Genomic DNA, 19241 nt, shown 5'->3' on the forward strand with positions numbered 1-19241 from the left:
AAAAGAATGGGACTTTTAAGGCCGAGTTCATACGTGTTTTTATTATAGCATCATTGGCAGATTTTTTTACCCTACTTGTGATTGATTACTAATATACAAAAAATGTATATTCTTAAAAAATAAATAGAGCTTAGGTGTAAAGGCAGATAATTAGTGGTTATGATCCAAAAAGATACCACATTTAAAACACTGCGTGGTTACAATAAAACCAGTTCACCTAAAAACCTCAAAAAATGGACATAATGCAAGATGTTAAACACTGAGGCAATGTGACGGTATATTCCCGCTGAGCTTACTCAGTAGATTGTAGGACGTTAAAAAAAAAAAAAAAGAGGCTATAACATACTGCCAACCATGAGACCTCCAATATCGAGGGTGGGCGGGGGGCGTGGTTATTTACAGCTAGAATTCACCAACTCGAGTATTTCATATTATATTTAATATATATATATATATATTATGTATGTATGTATGAAATACTTGACTTTCAGTGAATTCTAGGCTATATATATATGTATATATATATATTTATTTTATTTACATAGAAAAAAAATAAAAATACTTGAATTTCAGTGTTCCGGTGGCTATCCATTAGATGGCAGTATTGTCCTGTTTAACTTCTCCGTTCATGATGAGTATATCATTTTGGCCACCGTGTTCAATGGAGAAGTCTGTTCTACAAAGTTCTGTTCTAAGTCTGTTCTAAAAGCCCTAGATGTTATGATGTCATTGGGCAGGCAAGCTGTTTATATTGTGGGAAAGCGGACGTGAGAACAGGCTTTCCCCCACTCAGTCTCAGGTCCGCATTGAGCTGGAGGGGGCGTGGCCTCCAGCTCCGGCTGAATACCGGGAGTTTGTTGGGAGAAAATCTCTGCCGGGAGGTTGTCGGGAGAGGCGCTGAATACCGGGATTCTCCCGCTAAAAACGGGAGGGTTGGCAAGTATGGGCTATAACGACTTAGCCTTTCGTCTCTGCGTAACCCACAGCAGGAGGGAAAGCACCAGTGTGGATGCACCCAGAGGCCCAAATACCTGCAAGGCCGGGAATTCTCCCTGTTGACAAATGCAAGATCTTAAAACATGTTTTCGATACAGTGGCAAAAAAAGTCATCGGAGAAAGTAACAGACTTCTCTGAGACACTTGTACCCGTGGTAGTTGTCTGCACAACGGCACTCGACAAAGCCAGGACCAAAGGGACCGCACTGGGAGTACTCCGGGCAATTGACGGCTATGGATCAATAATTAGGACATAAACAGCTATTTGTGTGTCTTTAAAACATGGAAACTTACACATCTGCCCTGTTTGGTTGCACATATTCTTCTGGCCTTCACAAAGACGATTTCCCTTTGTAAGTTCCACTTTTTCCCAGGAGGTATTCCCACCAGGACATGCTATGTCTGCAGGCAAAGTCCTAAAAAAAAAAAAAAAAAAATGATTAAAACAAGTGAAGAATCAAAAGAAAAAACAGTACAGTACTTACAAGTTCTTCAAATCAATAAATCCTTGAAAAGCTGAGTCACTGATGTTGACAATAGGGTTTAGTGAGAGATCTCTGCAATATAAATGTTGAAAAGCTATTTGTCAAAAAGAAAAATATTTTTTTCCATGAAGATGAACAAGACAATCATTTAATTTTGTACAAAACCCAAAACCAGTGAAGTTGGCACGTTGTGTAAATGGTAAATAAAAATAGAATACAATGATTTTCAAATCGTTTTCAACCTATATTCAATTGAATAGACTGCAAAGACAAGATATTTAATGTTCGAACTGGAAAACTTTATTTTTTAGCAAATATTAGCTCAGTTGGAATGTGATGCCTGCAACATGTTTCAAAAAAGCTGGCACAAGTGGCAAAAAAGACTGAGCGAGTTGAGGAATGCTCATCAAACACTAGGATGTCGTTGTGGCTTGTGCAGCCCTTTGAGACTTTTGTGATTTAGGGCTACATAAATAAACAATTGATTGATTGATTGATTGATTTGGGACATGCCACAGGTGAACAGGCTAATTGGGAACAGGTGGGTGCCATGATTGGGTATAAAAACAGCTTCCATGAAATGTTCAGTCATTCACAAACACGGATGGGGCGAGGGTCACCACTTTGTGAACAAATGCGTGAGCAAATTGTCCAACAGTTTAAGAACAACATTTCTCAACCAGTTATTGCAAGGAATATAGGGATTTCACCATCTATGGTCCGTAATATCAAAAGGTTCAGAGAATCTGGAGAAATCACTGCACGTAAGCGAAGGCTGAAAACCAACATTGAATGCCCGTGACCTTCGATCCCTCAGGTGGTACTGCATCAAAAAGCAACATCAGTGGGTAAAGGATATCACCACATGGGCTCAGGAAGACTTTAGAAAACCACTGTCAGTAACTACAGTTCGTCGCTACATCTGTAAGTGCAAGTTAAAACTCCTCTATGAAAAGCAAAAGCCATTTATCAACAACAGCCAGAAACGCCACCGGCTTTGTTGGGCCCGAGCTTATCTAAGATGTACTGATGCAAAGTGGAAGAGTGTTCTGTGGTCTGACGAGTGCACATTTCAAATTGTTTTTTGAACTTGTGAACGTTGTGTCCTCCGGACTGTTATAGGCGCAAAGTTAGAAAGCCAGCATCTGTGATGGTATGGAGGTGTATTAGTGCCCAAGGCATGGGTAACTTACACATCTGTGAAGGCACCATCAATGCTGAAAGGTACATACAGGTTTTGGAGCAACATATTTTGCCATCCAAGCAACGTCTTTTTCACGGACGCCCCTGCTTATTTCAGCAAGACAATGCCAAGCCACGTGTTACAACAGCGTGGCTTTGTAGTAAAAGAGTGCGGGTACTAGACTGGCCTGCCTGTAGTCCAGACCTCTCCCATTGAAAATGTGTGGCGCAATATGAAGCCTAAAATACCACAAGGGACTGTTGAACAACTTAAGCTGTACATCAAACAAGAATGGGAAAGAATTCCACCTGAAAAACTTCAAAAATGTGTCTCCTCAGTTCCCAAACGTTTACGGAGTGTTGTTAAAAAGAAAGGCACACTGGTAAAAATGGCCTTGTGCCAACTTTTTTGCAAAGTGTTGCTGCCATAAAATTCTAAGTTAAAGATTATTTGCAAAAGAAAAGCAAGTTTCTCAGTTCGAACATTAAATATCTTGTCTTTGCAGTCTATTCAATTGAATATAAGTTGAAAAGGATTTGCAAATCATTGTATTCTGTTTTTATTTATCATTTACACAACGTGCAAACTTCACTGGTTTTGAGTTTTGTATGTTGTTTGGCTTTCTTTGAGCTTTTAATGTATTTATTTCTTCCAATGTATGCATACATTATTAAAGCTGTAGATGCTTCCTGGAGATACCCCACGTGGTTTAGGGAACAATTGGAGAGATCCAGCCTGAAAAAAACAAACACCTTTAAATTATTTCTATACAGTAGTAATTGAAAAATACTTACCGTACACATGTATATTGAGGAAAAATCTTGTAGCAGATGTATGCAATACATTCGAAGTGAATAATGCAAAATATATATTTTGTTTAGAACTAGGTGTTGCCGAATGCATTATTACATGCTTACCCGATGACGCGTTCAGGGTCACTCGTTTTATTCCCCACGCAGCAGCGTCCAGCGATACGGCCAGCGGACGAGGAGCAAAACAGACCCACTGCAGAGCCATCTAGTACGGTCCCGCTACACTGACTACAAACCTGGGATTATACCGAATATAATCAACCATAGCATTATCATTTTCTGTATTAATACAAACAAAAATATGATCTTAACAGTCAGAGGCGCCTCTAACGCAACTACAGTTCGTTTGTTAATCGTGTAATATCTGGTCATGATTAAGTAAACAACATAGCACTTTTGGATCTTACCTGCAGTTCGTTAAATTGCTGGCTCGGACATAAACACAAATAAATGATCAAAACAAGCTGGCCGTTACCAGCTTTCATTTTACCAAAAAAGGTCACATGATCATACTGTAGTAGACATGTGACCGGAAGTTCCTCCCATACACTAATCTCAATTTGTGGCTATTTTTTATTTATTTATTTAAATTACTGACTACGTTTGTGATTCCTGCCATTGCATGAATCCACAGGAAACGACAAATTCCAAATATATTAGATTTTATTATCAATATCATCTTGTTTACACGTATGTGTGCCGCGTTCGCTAGTGGTCACTTTGGCTCTTATCACCTTCAAAATAATTCACAGAAATACATCTATTATTATAATCGAAAACGTTCTCATTCACTGGATAAAACAACCAAAAAGAAAATAAGGCTAACCACAACCCATCAGGAGCAAGGACAAAACGATCGAACGTCATTACAGTCGTTGAAGCAGGGTATCGATGTTGCTACCACTGCTGCTCTTGCAACAAGCCACGCCTTCCCCGAATGACGACGGTTTGTGCCAGGATTGTTTCATTGGACTGTCGATGACAAACCAAGCAAAACACATGATTTAGCTGACAATTTACACTACATTTAATTGTAATTAATGTTTTGAGGTATTATTTTGAATTTAGTATTGACACTGTACAAAGAGAGACAAATAAAGCTATACATTTAAACCGTGACACCCCCGCGCAGTTGTGAATGGTTCCTTCCAACAAGTCTGTAGGAAGCAGCTGCATCTCTCAGCCAGTTAGCTACATCTGCTTAGCGGGAGTAGATGGGGTGATATTTTAGCATTTGAACAAAAAATAAATTAGAAATCACTTAAAAGTGATTAAAAAAGCATTTGACGTTAGCAGTGATGAGGGTGGTGTAACCAGACACTCACAGCATGGCTGCTGCGGTAGTTGTAAAAGTTTAAAACTGACGTGAGATAAGTTTTTTTTAAGTGAACGCTAGCTTGTGTGTGGAGTTTGACATCTAGTCATTAGCCGCCTCCACAGCAGCCTTAACGCGGCTTTACTGAACCGAGTAAGCAGTCGAAGAACCGTGTGCATCCCCTCATCCCTCCACTCGGCATTGCAGTGGATTTATTTTATTTTATTATTTTCCCTCCGGACAACTGTGGCGTCTTTAGCATCGTTAGCCTGAGTCAGTGTGTGGCGTTCAAGAACCGCTGGCTTTGAGCTAAACATGCATTTTTCCATACCCGAAACGGAGGTTCGTTTGGGAGAAAATGGATCTACCTATGTGGTGAGTGTAAATATTATTACTTATATAACGTTGCCTTCAAAGCTAGCGACGAATGCAGCCGAAGCTTGTGTGGCTGAGCTCATTGCCTAATAATAATAAATAGAAAACATCTGTAGCACATCATGCTAGTGGGGTGACACATTCAGGGACACAAAAAATGTTGGATAAACGTAGTTTTCACATTACAAGAAGAGGTAATATTTTGCTTATATTAGGGACATACAATAGGTTATAACAGTAAACAGCTTTCAGTATGACGCATGGCGTTTTATCACTGCAGCCACAATCATAAACATTACATTAATGTTGTATTATGTATGTAATAGGATTTGTGCAGGTGTATCTAATTTTATGGGCATGAGCTGTCAAAGCCACTTGAAGGAAGTGACCTTTTAGTTTCTGAAAATGGATTTCTACCTAAATTACTCCTGCGTGGTCTAATTTGCACACATATTAATTGACTGGAGAAACATACAAAACCCAAAACCAGTGAAGTTGGCACGTTGTGTAAATCATAAATAAAAACATAATACAATGATTTGCTAATCCTTTTCAACTTATATTCAATTGAATAGACCGCAAAGACAAGATATTTAATGTTCAAACTGAAAAACTTTTTTTTTGCAGATAATCATTAACTTATAATTTAATGGCAGCAACACTTTGCAAAACATTTGGCACAGGGACATTTTTACCACTGTGTTACATGGCCTTTCCTTTTAACAACACTCAGTAACACTCAATTTTTGAAGCTTTTCAGGTGGAATTCTTTCCCATTCTCGCTTGATGTACAGCTTAAGTTGTTCAACAGTCCGGGGTCTCTGTTGTGGTATTTTAGGCTTCATAATGCGCCACACATTTTTAATGTGACACAGGTCTGGACTACAGGCAGGCCAGTCTAGTACCCGCACTCTTTTACTATGAAGACACGCTGTTGTAACATGCGGCTTGGCATTGTCTTGCTGAAATTAGCGGGGGCGTCCATGATAACGTTGCTTGGATGACAACATATGTTGCTCCAAAACTTGTATGTACCTTTCAGCATTATTTGTGCCTTCACAGATGTGTAAGTTACCCATGCCTTGGGCACTAATACACCTCTATACCATCACAGATGCTGGCTTTTGAACTTTGCGCCTATAAAAATCCAGATGGTTCTTTTTGTCTTTGGTCCAGAGGACACAAAGTCCACAGTTTCCAAAAACAATTTGAAATGTGGACTCGTCAGACCACAGAACACTTTTCCACTTTGCATCAGTCCATCTTAGATGAGCTCAGGCCCAGTGAAGCCGGCAGCCTTTTTGGGTGTTGTTGATAAATGGCTTTGGCTTTGCATAGTAGAGTTTTAACGTGCAGTTACAGATGTAGCGACAAACTGTAGTTACTGACAGTGGTTTTCTGAAGTCAACCCATGTGGTGATATCCTTTACACACTGATGTCAGGTTTTGATATAGTACCGCCTGAGGGATCGACGGTCCGTAATATCATCGCTTACATGCAGTGATTTCTCCAGATTCTTTGAATCTTTTTATGATATTACAGACAGTAGATAGTGAAATCCCTAAATTCCTTGCAATAGCTGGTTGAGAAATGTTCTTATAAAATTTGTTTACACATTTGTTGACAAATTGGTGACCCTCGCCCCATCCTTGTTTGTGAATGACTGAGCATTTCTTGGAGCTGCTTTTATATCCAATCATGGCACCCACCTGTTCGCAATTAGCATGTTCACCTGTGGTATGTTCCAAATAAGTGTTTGATGAGCATTCCTCAACTTTCACAGTCTTTTTTGCCTCTTGTGCCAGCTTTTTTGAAACATGTTGCAGTCATCAAGTTCCAAATGAGCTAATATTTGCAAAAAATAACATTTACCAGTTCGAACGTTAAAGGCCTACTGAAATGATTTTTTTTTATTTAAACGGGGATAGCAGATCCATTCTATGTGTCATATTTGATCATTTTGCGATATTGCCATATTTTTGCTGAAAGGATTTAGTAGAGAAAATCGACGATAAAGTTGCAACTTTTGGTCGCTGATAAAAAAAGCCTTGCCTGTACCGGAAGTAGCGTGACGTCAACAGTTGAAAGGCTCCTCATATTTTCCTATTATTTTCAATGCAGCTAGAGCGATTCGGACCGAGAAAGCGACGATTACCCCATTAATTTGAGCGAGGATGAAAGATTTGTGGATGAGGAACGTTAGAGTGAAGGACTAGAATGCTGTGCATGACATATCTTTTTTCGCTCTGACCGTAACTTAGGTACAAGCTGGCTCATTGGATTCCACACTCTCTCCTTTTTCTATTGTGGATCACGGATTTGTATTTTTAACCACCTCGGATACTATATCCTCTTGAAAATGAGAGTCGAGAACGCGAAATGGACATTCACAGTGACTTTTATCCCCACAACAATACATCGGCGAAGCTCTTTAGCTACTGAGCTAACGTGATAGCATCGGGCTCAAATGCAGATAGAAACAAAATAAATAAATCCCTGACTGGAAGGATAGACAGAAGATCAATAATACTATTAAACCATGTACATGTAACTACACGGTTAATGCTTTCCAGCCTGGCGAAGGTTAACAATGCTGTTGCTAACGACGCCATTGAAGCTAACTTAGCAACCGGACCTCAAAGAGCTATGCTAAAAACATTAGCTATCCACCTACGCCAGCCAGCCCTCATCTGCTCATCAACACCCGTGCTCACCTGCGTTCCAGCGATCGACGGTGCGACGAAGGACTTCACCCGATCACAGATGCGGTCGGCGAGTCGGAGGAAGTTAAGGTGAGTTCGGCGGCTAGCGCGTCTGCTATCCATCTCTGTCCTGCTGGTTGTGTTGCTGTAGTCCGCCGCTAATACACCGATCCCACCTACAACTTTCTTCTTTGCAGTCTCCATTGTTCATTAAACAAATTGCAAAAGATTCACCAACACAGATGTCCAGAATACTGTGAAATTTTGAGATGAAAACAGAGTTTTTTGTATAGGATTCAATGTGTCCGCATACTTCCCGTTTCAACGATTGATTGGCGCATACGTCATCATACATAGACGTTTTCAACCGGAAGTTGAGCGGGAAATTTAAAATTGCACTTTATAAGTTAACCCGGCCGTATTGGCATGTGTTGCAATGTTAAGATTTCATCATTGATATATAAACTATCAGACTGCGTGGTCGGTAGTAGTGGGTTTCAGTAGGCCTTTAAGTGTTTTGTCTTTGCAGTCTATTCAATTGAATATAAGTTGAAAAGGATTTGCAAATCATTGTATTCTGTTTTTATTTACGATTTACACAACGTGACAACTTCACTGGTTTTGGGGTTTGTACAATACTTGAATATTTATCTCTATACCCAAGTTAGCAACAATGTGTCTGTTTCCTGGACATAACAGCAAACCAATGCAGTACATTTACACAATAGGTTTGCTGTTAAGGAACTGTTGTCAGCTTGGAGGAACACTGAGTCTTTACAATTAGTAACTATTAATAAGTTCAAACCTATTCAGCAGTCTTGTGGTAACACTCATGCAGTCAGTCAGTGTGTGTGTACCTTGGACCTAGTGGATGCACCGCTGGATCTGCTGACTGTGTGTTTTTGCAATAACAATGGCAGCATATGCAACCTCCTAACTGTACATTTTAGCAACATATTTGTTGATTGCCTCTGTGTCTTTTCTTAACCTAAAACAGAGTCAGCAATTTTGCATAGTCACTCTTCCTTTTCTTCCTTCCTTCCTGCATGCACATCTATTACTTTTGCTTCTCTCTCTCTCTTTTAACCTCCCCCGACCTCTCTTGGAAGGTCTGTCACTTCTCTGTCGCATAATTTGCAGTCTGGAGTCCTCCCCCTCTGTTTTGTTTGGACAGATGATGCAGGATAAATATTCAATAGAGGGAGAAGTGATTCAAGTACAAGGGAATGTGGCAAATCGGCTGGTTTCTGCAAGCAGACGGAACACACTTCCTGTGATCCACGCATGTGTACTCTGATCCATAGGGTTGTTGACATTTGGGAGAAAAAAATATCACCATCCAGGGGTGTCCAAAGTGCAGCTAATTTTTTAACGACCTGCAGCACAGTCATTCTAATATTAGCATGCTCGCTTTTCTGCAAACTTTGCAGGTATACACCTCAGCGTCAAATTTTTTGCTACTTGACGACCGATCCTGTTAGCATGCTAACGTTAGTATGCTAGCTTTTTTGCAAACTTTGCAGGTTTACACCTCGGTGTAAAATTTTTTATTACTTGACTGATCCTGTTAGCATGCTAACATCAGTATGCTAGCTTTTTCTCGAGCTAATTTTGTACGTACAGTGGGTACGGAAAGTAGTCAGACCCATCCATCCATTTTCTACCGCTTGTCCCTTTCGGGGTCGCGGGGAGTGCTGGAGCCTATATCAGCTGCATTCGGGCAGTGGGCGTGGTACCCTTTTAAATATTTCACTCTGTTTCTTGGCAGCCATTTGCTGAAATCAACTACACCCAGCACCCCATCGTGACAGGAAAAACAGAAATGTAGAATTTTTTGCAAATGTATTAAACATAAAAAAAACTCTGAAATCACATGTACATAAATATTCAGACCCTTTGCTCAATTTGGCAGCAATTACAGCCTAAAGTATTTTTGAATACGATGCCACAAGCTTGGCACACCTATCTTTGGGCATTTTCGCCCATTCCTCTTTGCAGCACCCCTCAAGTTCCATCAGATTGGATAAGAAGCGTTGGTTTCCATCCAGGATGTTTCTGTATATTGCTGCATTTATCTTTCCATCTACCCTGACTAGTCTCCTCGTTCCTGCCGCTGAAAACCAACCCCACTGCATGATACTGCCACCACCATGTTTCACTGTAGGGATGGTATTTGCTTGGTGATGAGTGGTGCCTGGTTTTCTCTAAACATGATGCCTGGCATTCATGTGCAGAGTAGAGTGTACATTAATAAGGAAAAAAATAACTTTTCTGAATTCAGCAAATGGCTGCCATGACACAAAAAGTGAAACAATTAAATTGGTCTGAATACTATCCGTATCCGCTGTATAGACCTCACTCAAATTTTGGTACTTAATGCATCTTAATATTAATGCTGGCATTTTAAACACATTTTTCAGGTACACATTATAGAATATATATTTTGGTACTTGGCACAAGCATTTTAGCATTGCCATGCTAGCTTTTTTTAAATCTAATTTGGTGTCATAAGGACAAGTGGTAGAAAATGGATGAATGGATTTTGATATTTCATTAATGCTAACTGTAAACATGCTATTGTTAGCATAATACTGTTAGCATGCTAGGTTTTTTAGCAGATTTTGCCCACATATTTTATTTTACGCTATCTGGCCAGATAGCATTATGTTAGCATTAAAAAAAATTATTCGGCATTCACATGAAATTTGTACCGAAATTGCTTTTTCTAGTTCTTTGAAAAATAATCTATATATTGTACTGGTTTTGCTGTTTTGTTTTTTTTTGTCATAAAGAAATACAATCATGTGTGCTTACGGACTGTATCCCTGCAGACTATATTGATCTATATTGATATATAATGTATATATTGTGTTTTTTATGTTGATTTAATAAAAACAATTTTTTTAAATTTTTTAATTTCTTGTGCGGCCCAGTACCAATCGGTCCACGGACCGGTGGTTGGGGACCACTGCTCTAGTATAGCTCCCAGCACAACGCGCCCCCTGCTGGAGCCGTCCAGTACTACAATGGCTCTTATTAAGGCTGGCATGGCAGTAACATTAGCTCCATATCATACAAATAACGGTGATTTACTGTTGTCATCAACAATAAACCTTTTTAAGTTGCGAATATAAAATTACATAGCAATACAACTCAAGACCTTACTTTGCTACTTACAATCACTGTATTCTACTAGTAACTACATTTACATCCTGTCACACATACACATCTCCAAGATGAGAAGAGTGCCTTGCTAAATAAACTGAAGATGATGGGAGCGGCCAAGCATGGCTGCTGTAGACCTGAACCAAATTAAGCACTTGTGGAAGGAAAGCTATGATGTCCAGTCATGTCATCATGGACATGGAGTACAACTTTGTGTAAAAATATGGAATTATCAGTCTTGAAGGACGTTCGTTCATTCAGTTGTTTAATTTAAGAAAGGAAAACAAGTAGTTAGTAGACATGACACAAAACTGTAGGCATTTGAAATCATAACTTTCTGGCTTTAAGAAACACAAGAAAATAAGTTGTGGTAGTCAGTAAAAGTTTAGTTTTTTAGTTTCAAATAGAGTAAAATAAATATGGAATCACTCACTTCTGAGGAGAAAAAATGGAATCATGAAAAACAAACACAACACACCACTCACTTTGTTGCACCACCTCTGGCTTATATAACAGCTTGAGCCCTGAGCCATGGACTTAACAGGTGACAAACAGTACTCTTCTTAAATCTTACTCCTACTTTCTCTGATTGCTGTTCTCTGATCAGCTTTGCAGGTTGAATTCTTGCCATGGACCCTTTTCTTCAATTTCCACCAGAGACTTTCAATTGAATTGAGATCCAGACTATTTGTATGCATTGACATTGACCTTATGTATGTTCAAGGAAAGTTTTTACAGTTCTTGTTTTATGGCGAGATGCATTTTCATCTTAAAAAATGTCATCATCCCCAAACATTCTTTCAATTGATGGAATAAGAAAAGTGACCAAAATGTGAATGTAAACTTATTAATTTTTTGAAGATGCAATGACCGCCATCTCCCCAGTGCCATTACCTGACATGCAGCTAGGGTTGTACGGTGTACCGGTACTAATGAATCAAAAACGGTACTATACTCTGTTTGAAAAGTACCGGTTCACCATATTTTTATTTTTTGAACAGGCATGACAGCGCGCCGTCGTCACGTCGTGACATTGCTGGTTTTACGAGCATAGGAGCATGTTCGGCAGCGCACAATCACAGAGTACTTACAAGCAGACAGTGTGTAGACAGAAAAGGGAGAATGGACACATTTTGGCTTAAAAACTAACGTTAAAAGTGAAGTTATAACACTAAAACGCCTTCAGGAAGAGGTAAGGCTGGGCGATGTATCGAATATACTCAATGTATCACGGGTTTGTCTCTGTGCGACATAGAAAATGACTATATCGTGATATTCGAGTATACGTTCTCACGCAGTTGCTTTTAGCTGCGGGCATTACACTGCAGGCTCTTCGCCCTCTTTCTTGTCTCTCCTTCTCACAGAGACATAAAACAAGCGCACATGCTGTCGCGCGTGCAACATCATACACCCTCGCGGAGAAGAGAGGTAGCGGTATGGGTAACGTTAGCTGTGGTGCTAGCGGAGTGGTAATACGAGAGAAAGAAGGTGCGATCTGGTAACAAATGAAGGAAGAATAATTCCAAAGAAAAACAGCACAGGGTCCATCGTCTGGCGGTGGTTTGGCTTCAAGCGGGAAGATGTTAAACAGACAACTGTAATATGTCAAGTATGCGGCAAAAGCGTTGCTACAAATAGTAGCACCACTGCTAATTTGTAGCTTTTGAAAAGTCACCCGCTAGAGAATGAGGAGTGCTTGAAACTCCGCATGTCAACATCTCCGTTCTGTGCCACACCCACAAAATGCCCAAGCAACCATTTCCACATCACACCGTATGAAAAAAACAGAAGGAGATAATGTCCGCAGTAACCTACCACATAGTGAAGGACATACAGGACTGTCTCAGAAAATTAGAATATTGTGATAAAGTTCTTTATTTTCTGTAATGCAATTAAAAAAACAAAAATGTCATACATTCTGGATTCATTACACATCAACTGAAATATTGCAAGCCTTTTATTATTTTAATACTGCTGATTATGGCATACAGCTTAAGAAAACTCAAAAATCGTATCTCAAAAAAATAGAATATTTCCTCAGACCAAGTAAAAAAACAAAAAAACATTTATAACAGCAAAACAAAATCAAACATTTGAAAATGTCAATTAATGCACTCAGTACTTGGTTGGAAATCCTTTTGCGCAGATTACTGCATCAATGTGGCGTGGCATGGAGGCAATCAGCCTGTGGCATTGCTGAGGTGTTATGGATGCCCAGGATGCTTCAATAGCGGCCTTTAGCTCATTTGCATTATTGGGTCTGGTGTCTTTCAGCTTCTTCTTCACAATACCCCACAAATTCTCTATGGGGTTCAGGTCAGGGGAGTTGGCAGGCCAATCGAGGACAGTAATGCCATGGTCAGTACACCAGTTACTGGTGGTTTGGCACTGTGGGCAGGTGCCAGATCATTCTAGAAAATGAAGTTGTCCTCTCCATAGAGCTTTTCAACAGATGGAAGCATGTAGTGCTCTAAAATCTCTAGTAGCATCTGACTTGGGCTATGGAAAAGAAGCACTGGACAGTTGCAGAGTGGTCCAGAGTCCTGTTTTCAGACGAAAGCAAGTTTTGTATTTCATCTGGAAGTCAAGGCGCTAGAGTCTGGAGGAAGGCTGGAGAGGAGCAAAATCCAAGTTGCTTGAAATCCAGTGTGAAGTTCCCACAGTCAGCAATGGTTTGGGGAGCCATGTCAGCTGCTGGTGTTGGTCCACTGTGTTTCATCAGTCCAGAGTCAATGCAGCTGTGTACCATCTCTGTGGAGATGATGATTTCATTGAGCTGGAGGGGGCGTGGCCTCCAGCTCCGGCTGAATTCCGGGAGTTTATCGGGAGAAAATTTCTTCCGGGAGGTTATCGGGAGAGGCGCTGAATTCCGGGAGTCTCCCGGTAAAACCGGGAGGGTTGGCAAGTATGGCATAATGTCAGTCCAGCTGGTGCACAGCTCTTCAAGGTGTGAGTCTCTGAGGCCTCATTTTTAACTGCAGCTTTGGAAATGAAATTTTACAGGACTATATAATAATTATTGTCTTAGAATTGAGTGATTTCATAGTTTTAACTCTGCTTGATCTAAGATAAAACTGTTACCCCTGATTTCCACAGGATGCGTCACGGCGGCGGGCTCTTTTCGTTTTTATTCAAGTCAATGTGTCTGTTTCCACCGCCTGCGGTACGTTCCGAATCCATGCGTCAAATATATACAGAGCTTCTTTCTTCTCGGCGGATCAATTAAACTAAAATCTGCTTGTGTTGGACAAGAATTCATGCACATACACAACATAAATTATCCGGTTTACTTTCAAAATAAAATAATCCGTCTTTAAAGTGGATCGTATTTTACACTTTCAAACGTCCTAATGGGCGGGTACGGACATGAAGTCAACTTGTCAAAGGTTTTCAAATGTCATTTTCACCTAGGGCTGTGTGATATGGCTGAAAAGTGTATCACGATAGAGGTTTTTTATATTGATCAATATCGATAGTTATTGATATTTTTTATGACTTATTTAAGCCTGCCAATAAATACAGTAATAATACAATTTCCAACTTACCAAGAGTGCTATTTATCAGTGGAGAATATGTCTGCTAGCCAAGTGGTAAAATGATTGCAGTACATTTGAAGGTAGTTGCAGTGTGGAGAAACTAGATGGCAGTAGTGTATAAGCTATTGAACTCTACACAGGGTAGTTTGGGAAGCTACTCACCGACACATTGGAAGTGTCAGGATGTCGCCGCGCTGTCTGCATTAAAACCGACAAAACTAAAGACAACTTTCTGTTATTGAGTTGATATAATCAATATATCACACTTTCTCTTCTCACTCCATGCAGAGAATCCACAGCGAGACAGAAAGACTGTGCCACCAAACTTGGTAGTGGGTACTGTTACCTGATTGACTGTTAGTGTGTCACTCCCATAGCTCAGTGACACTTCCTGTTTAGCCCGGTTCCCAAAGCGCGAGTGGCTTCATGCAAAGAATATTGTTTCATAATTTCTTGTTTCTTCTGACCAAAAAATTTAAATAAATATTGATATTGATTGTGTCTTATCGCGATATATATTGATTTTGTTTTATCGTCCCAGCCCTAATTTCACCTTGTTGACCCAAAACCTAATTCTGCAGGTCCAAACTGAAAGAATCATATACAGACATATCCCAGGCAGCTATGTGCGCGTAGGGGTCCTGTGTCAAACGGCAGCTAATACGGGGGCCAGGGATGCAGGGGCGTGCTTCGTTAGAGTTGTGTGTGTCTGCAACGCTCGTAGGGATGATGTTACGGTTTTGTTGTTGCTTGCTACAAAAACAAAGTTGTCGTTCTGCAAGGCAAAACTGACATATTTTTTACGAGTGAAGTCAAGTTTATGCCGTCACAGACTTAAGTGTTTATTTCATCACATGATTATGCGCCGATTCATGAGATCTCATAAAAGCCTGCGCTTTTCGCTGCATGCACGGCGGGGCCACAACAGAATGCTGTTGCGGCCTCGCCGTGCAAATGGCGGTGCCGTTCCGTGGCGATTACATTTCGCTGGCATTCTGCATCCTGTGGAAATCAGGGGTTACTGACTACCACAATTACATTTCTTGATTACTTTTAGGCCCTGTCTACATTAAGCCGGATAACTCCTTAAATGAATAATTATTAAGCCTAAGCCCTGTGTCACCCACACTAACCCATCGTTTAAGGTTCCCCTCCTGGGATAATTTTTTACAAGGGTAAGTGCGCCGTGTATTTCTTGAATCTCCGGCTCTTAGCTTTGTGTGGACTCATCGATCGTTTACAAACTGAGTTCGGAGAGGAAGTGACGTCGGAAAGACCGCGCCCCAGACAGGAAGTGACGTCATAAAGAACGCGCCACAGCCAGCTTCATAACAAGCGGTTTCGTAACTCTGAGGTAACCACTGGAAATATGCAGGCGAGTCATCCAGACATGCCCGTGTTTCTCCTTCTTCTACATGTACAGACACTTGTGGAAATCACACATGCATACCTTAACAGAAGGAAACGCGCAATTGCAGCTATTTCGGATACAACCCATCTCAGACGGCAACATAGCAATGTTGAGCGACTGTTTTGGATAGGGCCTGGAAGAACGGCAGCCTGGTGGGATATGTTTGTCAACGAGTGTGTTGTTCCACAGGAATGGCAATAGAACTTTCGAATGTCCAGGTCAGCTGTGATTTTACTTACTTTGTCCATTTGTCGAAAGGAAGACAACGAGAGTGCGGGCTACCGTGGACGAAGGAAGACTACGGGAAACAGCGAATTCCTTTGGACTGACAAAGCAGACTATAAGTTTTTGTCCGCGTTGTATGTCGAGCGATTACTCAGCGTTTAGTTTTGTACTCCATAACTATTGTGAAGCCATGAAGTGGTTGCGGCCGTCAAGTACGACCGCCAATTTCAGCCTCCAAGCACAAGCAGGATTGCAAGAATGGAAAATGAAGGTGAAGGTACAAGAGTGAGGAGTGTTCTGACCAGATATCTAGATACCTAGATTTATTGTTGTAAAATGTTATTTTTATCACATTGTTTACTTTCACACATCCATTAAAAATATGATTCATGTATGATGGCTCAGGTGTGATTCACTACAATAGTCTTAACAGCTGCTGATGGTGAGGCAAGCAAGGTTTACAGTTAAAAGAAGTGTGGCAATAGGTTACATTGAAACACAGGGTAAGAATACACTTCCAGGTCAGAGGTGACTATGACGTAATATATATGTGCGTCTGCCATTTTCCACGCATGCGTACTAGGTCGCGTTGCGCCAGCGGATGGAGGAGGAGGTGGTCTTAAACGATGGCATTGTGTGTGCGGACCTGGGATAAGGTTAGGTGGGATATATCCTGTACAACCTTAGTGGAGAAGCAGCCTTAGTGTTTCTTGAAGCCAGAAAATTGACATTTGAAATGATAATAGATTTGCATCATGTCTGTTATCTGCCTTCTTTCTACAAAATTAAACAACTGAATGAACATCGTCCGAAGTCAGGTGATTCCATAGTTTGTCGGTGGTTGTTGAGGAGGATTCCAGTATAACACGTGTAGCTCTGGGGAATTAAGATAACTATCGTGCTCACACCAAGTACACACGCTAGCTAGCTGCCATCTATTCAAAAAAGTGATCACTGTGTGTTGACTCTGCTGAGTCATTTTTAGTGAAAAATAGATTTACATTGCTATACAAGCTGTACCCTGACTACTCTAAAGTATATTGAAGTGTCCTTTCTATGGTATTATTCCTTGAGAAGTTTTGATTTCAAATCTGTTGCTGAAAATGTGAGGAGAGTAGTCACTTTTGTCACATTATCTGTAGCTAAGTCTCACAAAGTCTCTTGTGAGCATAACAAGGCCTAATGTTAAAAAATATTTACAATGTTTTGTAGTTTCACTGAAGTCGGCTATAAAAAGCTTGTGTTGTTATCATAAATAAAGCCAAAGTGGAACCCTGCTTGGCTCTTTTTTCACAACCACTCGTTTAGATTTTTTTATAACAAGAGCAACACTCTGTCAGCCAAATATCCTCAAAAGATTTGAATTCTGTAGGCGTTTGAAAAGATTTAAACTCTTTGTAAAATAAAAATATATATATATATGTTAGAGGGATTGGTTGAACATTATAAATTGTTTTAATGAGGTAATACTTAACGGAGATTTGGCTTTGAGACACTTTGCTTGCTGATTCGAGTAGCAAACAAAGAAATGATTCCACAAGCTTCAGTGTGGCTGCTGTTGTACAACATGATACGAGGAATGATGAACATTTTGTGATGCAATGTTCTTATTTCCTTTTTCCAATCTATTTGTTGATGCCTCTTGAAGGAAAATAGCTACAATGGGTTCATCTGTAGAGGTTTTAGTTTCTTTATACTACTTACTGGACGTGTGTTCCTCCCACAGGCCTACAACATCCACGTCAACGGCGTGCTGCACTGCCGGGTACGCTACAGTCAACTACTCGGCTTACACGAGCAGGTATGAATCTATTTTTTTTTGTTTTTGCAACCCTGGGGCCCAAAACGGTCATTAAATGTGTTCCTTATGTGATATGGTTGTTTAGTTTGAAGGTTAGCGGTTTGAAATTTGGTAAGTCAATTTCCACTAAGTAGTGACACTATTTATTTTATGATTTACGTGAGTATTGTTCATATTTTAGGTGAATAATAAATTAATACTTACTATAAAACCCAAAACCAGTCAAGTTGGCACGTTGTGTAAATGGTACATAAAAACAGAATACAATGATTTGCAAATCCTTTTCAACTTCTATTCAATTGAATAGACTGCAAAGGCAAGATATTTAATGTTCGAACTGAGAAACTATTTTTTTTGCAAATAATCCTTAATTTAGAATTTAATGGCAGCAACACTTTGCAAAAAAGTTGGCACCGGGGCATTTTTGCCATTGTGTTACATGGCCTTTTCTTTTAACAACACTCAGTAAACGTTTGGGAACTGAGGAGACCAATTTTTGAAGCTTTTCAGGTGGAATTATTTCCCTTTCTTGCTTGATGTACAGCTTAAGTTGTTCAACAGTCCATGGTCTCCGTTGTGGTATTTGACGCTTAATAGTGCGCCACACAATTTCAATGGGAGACAGGTCTGGACTACAGGCAGGCCAGTCTAGTATCCGCACTCTTTTACTATGAAACCACGCTGTTGTAACATGTGCAGATTGTGGCTTGTCATAGTCTTGCTGAAATAAGCAGGGGCGTCCATGAAAAAGACCTTGCTTGGATGGCAACATATGTTGCTCCAAAACCTGTATGTACCTTTCAGCATTAATGCCGCCTTCACAGATGTGTAAGTTACCCATTCCTTGGGCACTAATGCACCTACAGTATATACCATCACAGATGCTGGCTTTTGAACTTTGCCCCTATGTGGTGATATCCTTTACACACTGATGTCTGTTTTTGATGCAGTACCGCCTGAGGGATCGAAGGTCACGGGCATTCAATGTTGGTTTTCAGCCTTGCCGCTTACGTGCAGTGATTTCTCCAGATTCTCTTAACCTTTTGATGATATTACGGACCGTAGATGGTGAAATCCCTAAATTCCTTGCAATATCTCATTGAGAAATGTTGTTTTTAAACTGTTGGACAATTTGCTCACGCATTTGTTCACAAAGTGGTGGCCCTCGCCCCATCCTTGTTTGTGAATGACTGAGCATTTCATGGAAGCTACTTTTATACCCAATCATGGCACT

At 40.3% G+C, this 19241-nt stretch overlaps 2 protein-coding genes across 2 annotated transcripts in view; one reads left to right on the top strand and one right to left on the bottom strand.

The window, feature by feature from the left end:
• Nucleotides 1-471: 471 nt before the first annotated feature.
• atraid (all-trans retinoic acid-induced differentiation factor) lies at nt 472-4368 on the bottom strand. Its single transcript, XM_062035003.1, has 7 exons — nt 3884-4368; nt 3582-3712; nt 3331-3399; nt 1482-1553; nt 1291-1412; nt 1128-1228; nt 472-1052 (listed from the first exon to the last, which is right to left on the bottom strand). The coding sequence occupies exons 1-7, from the start codon at nt 3959-3961 to the stop codon at nt 948-950; spliced, it is 678 nt and encodes a 225-aa protein (XP_061890987.1). The 5' UTR covers nt 3962-4368; the 3' UTR covers nt 472-947.
• A 282-nt stretch (nt 4369-4650) lies between these two features.
• Nucleotides 4651-19241, top strand: part of snx17 (sorting nexin 17) — a 65037-nt gene continuing 50446 nt past the window's right edge. Inside the window, exons 1-2 of the mRNA XM_062033786.1 lie at nt 4651-5166; nt 17933-18007. Of these exons, the coding sequence (XP_061889770.1) occupies nt 5107-5166; nt 17933-18007 (135 nt within the window). The 5' untranslated portion in view covers nt 4651-5106. The remainder of the gene's footprint in view (nt 5167-17932; nt 18008-19241) is intronic.

Source organism: Entelurus aequoreus, linkage group LG23 (genome assembly GCF_033978785.1).
Source record: "Entelurus aequoreus isolate RoL-2023_Sb linkage group LG23, RoL_Eaeq_v1.1, whole genome shotgun sequence".
Taxonomy (NCBI): Eukaryota; Metazoa; Chordata; class Actinopteri; order Syngnathiformes; family Syngnathidae; genus Entelurus; species Entelurus aequoreus.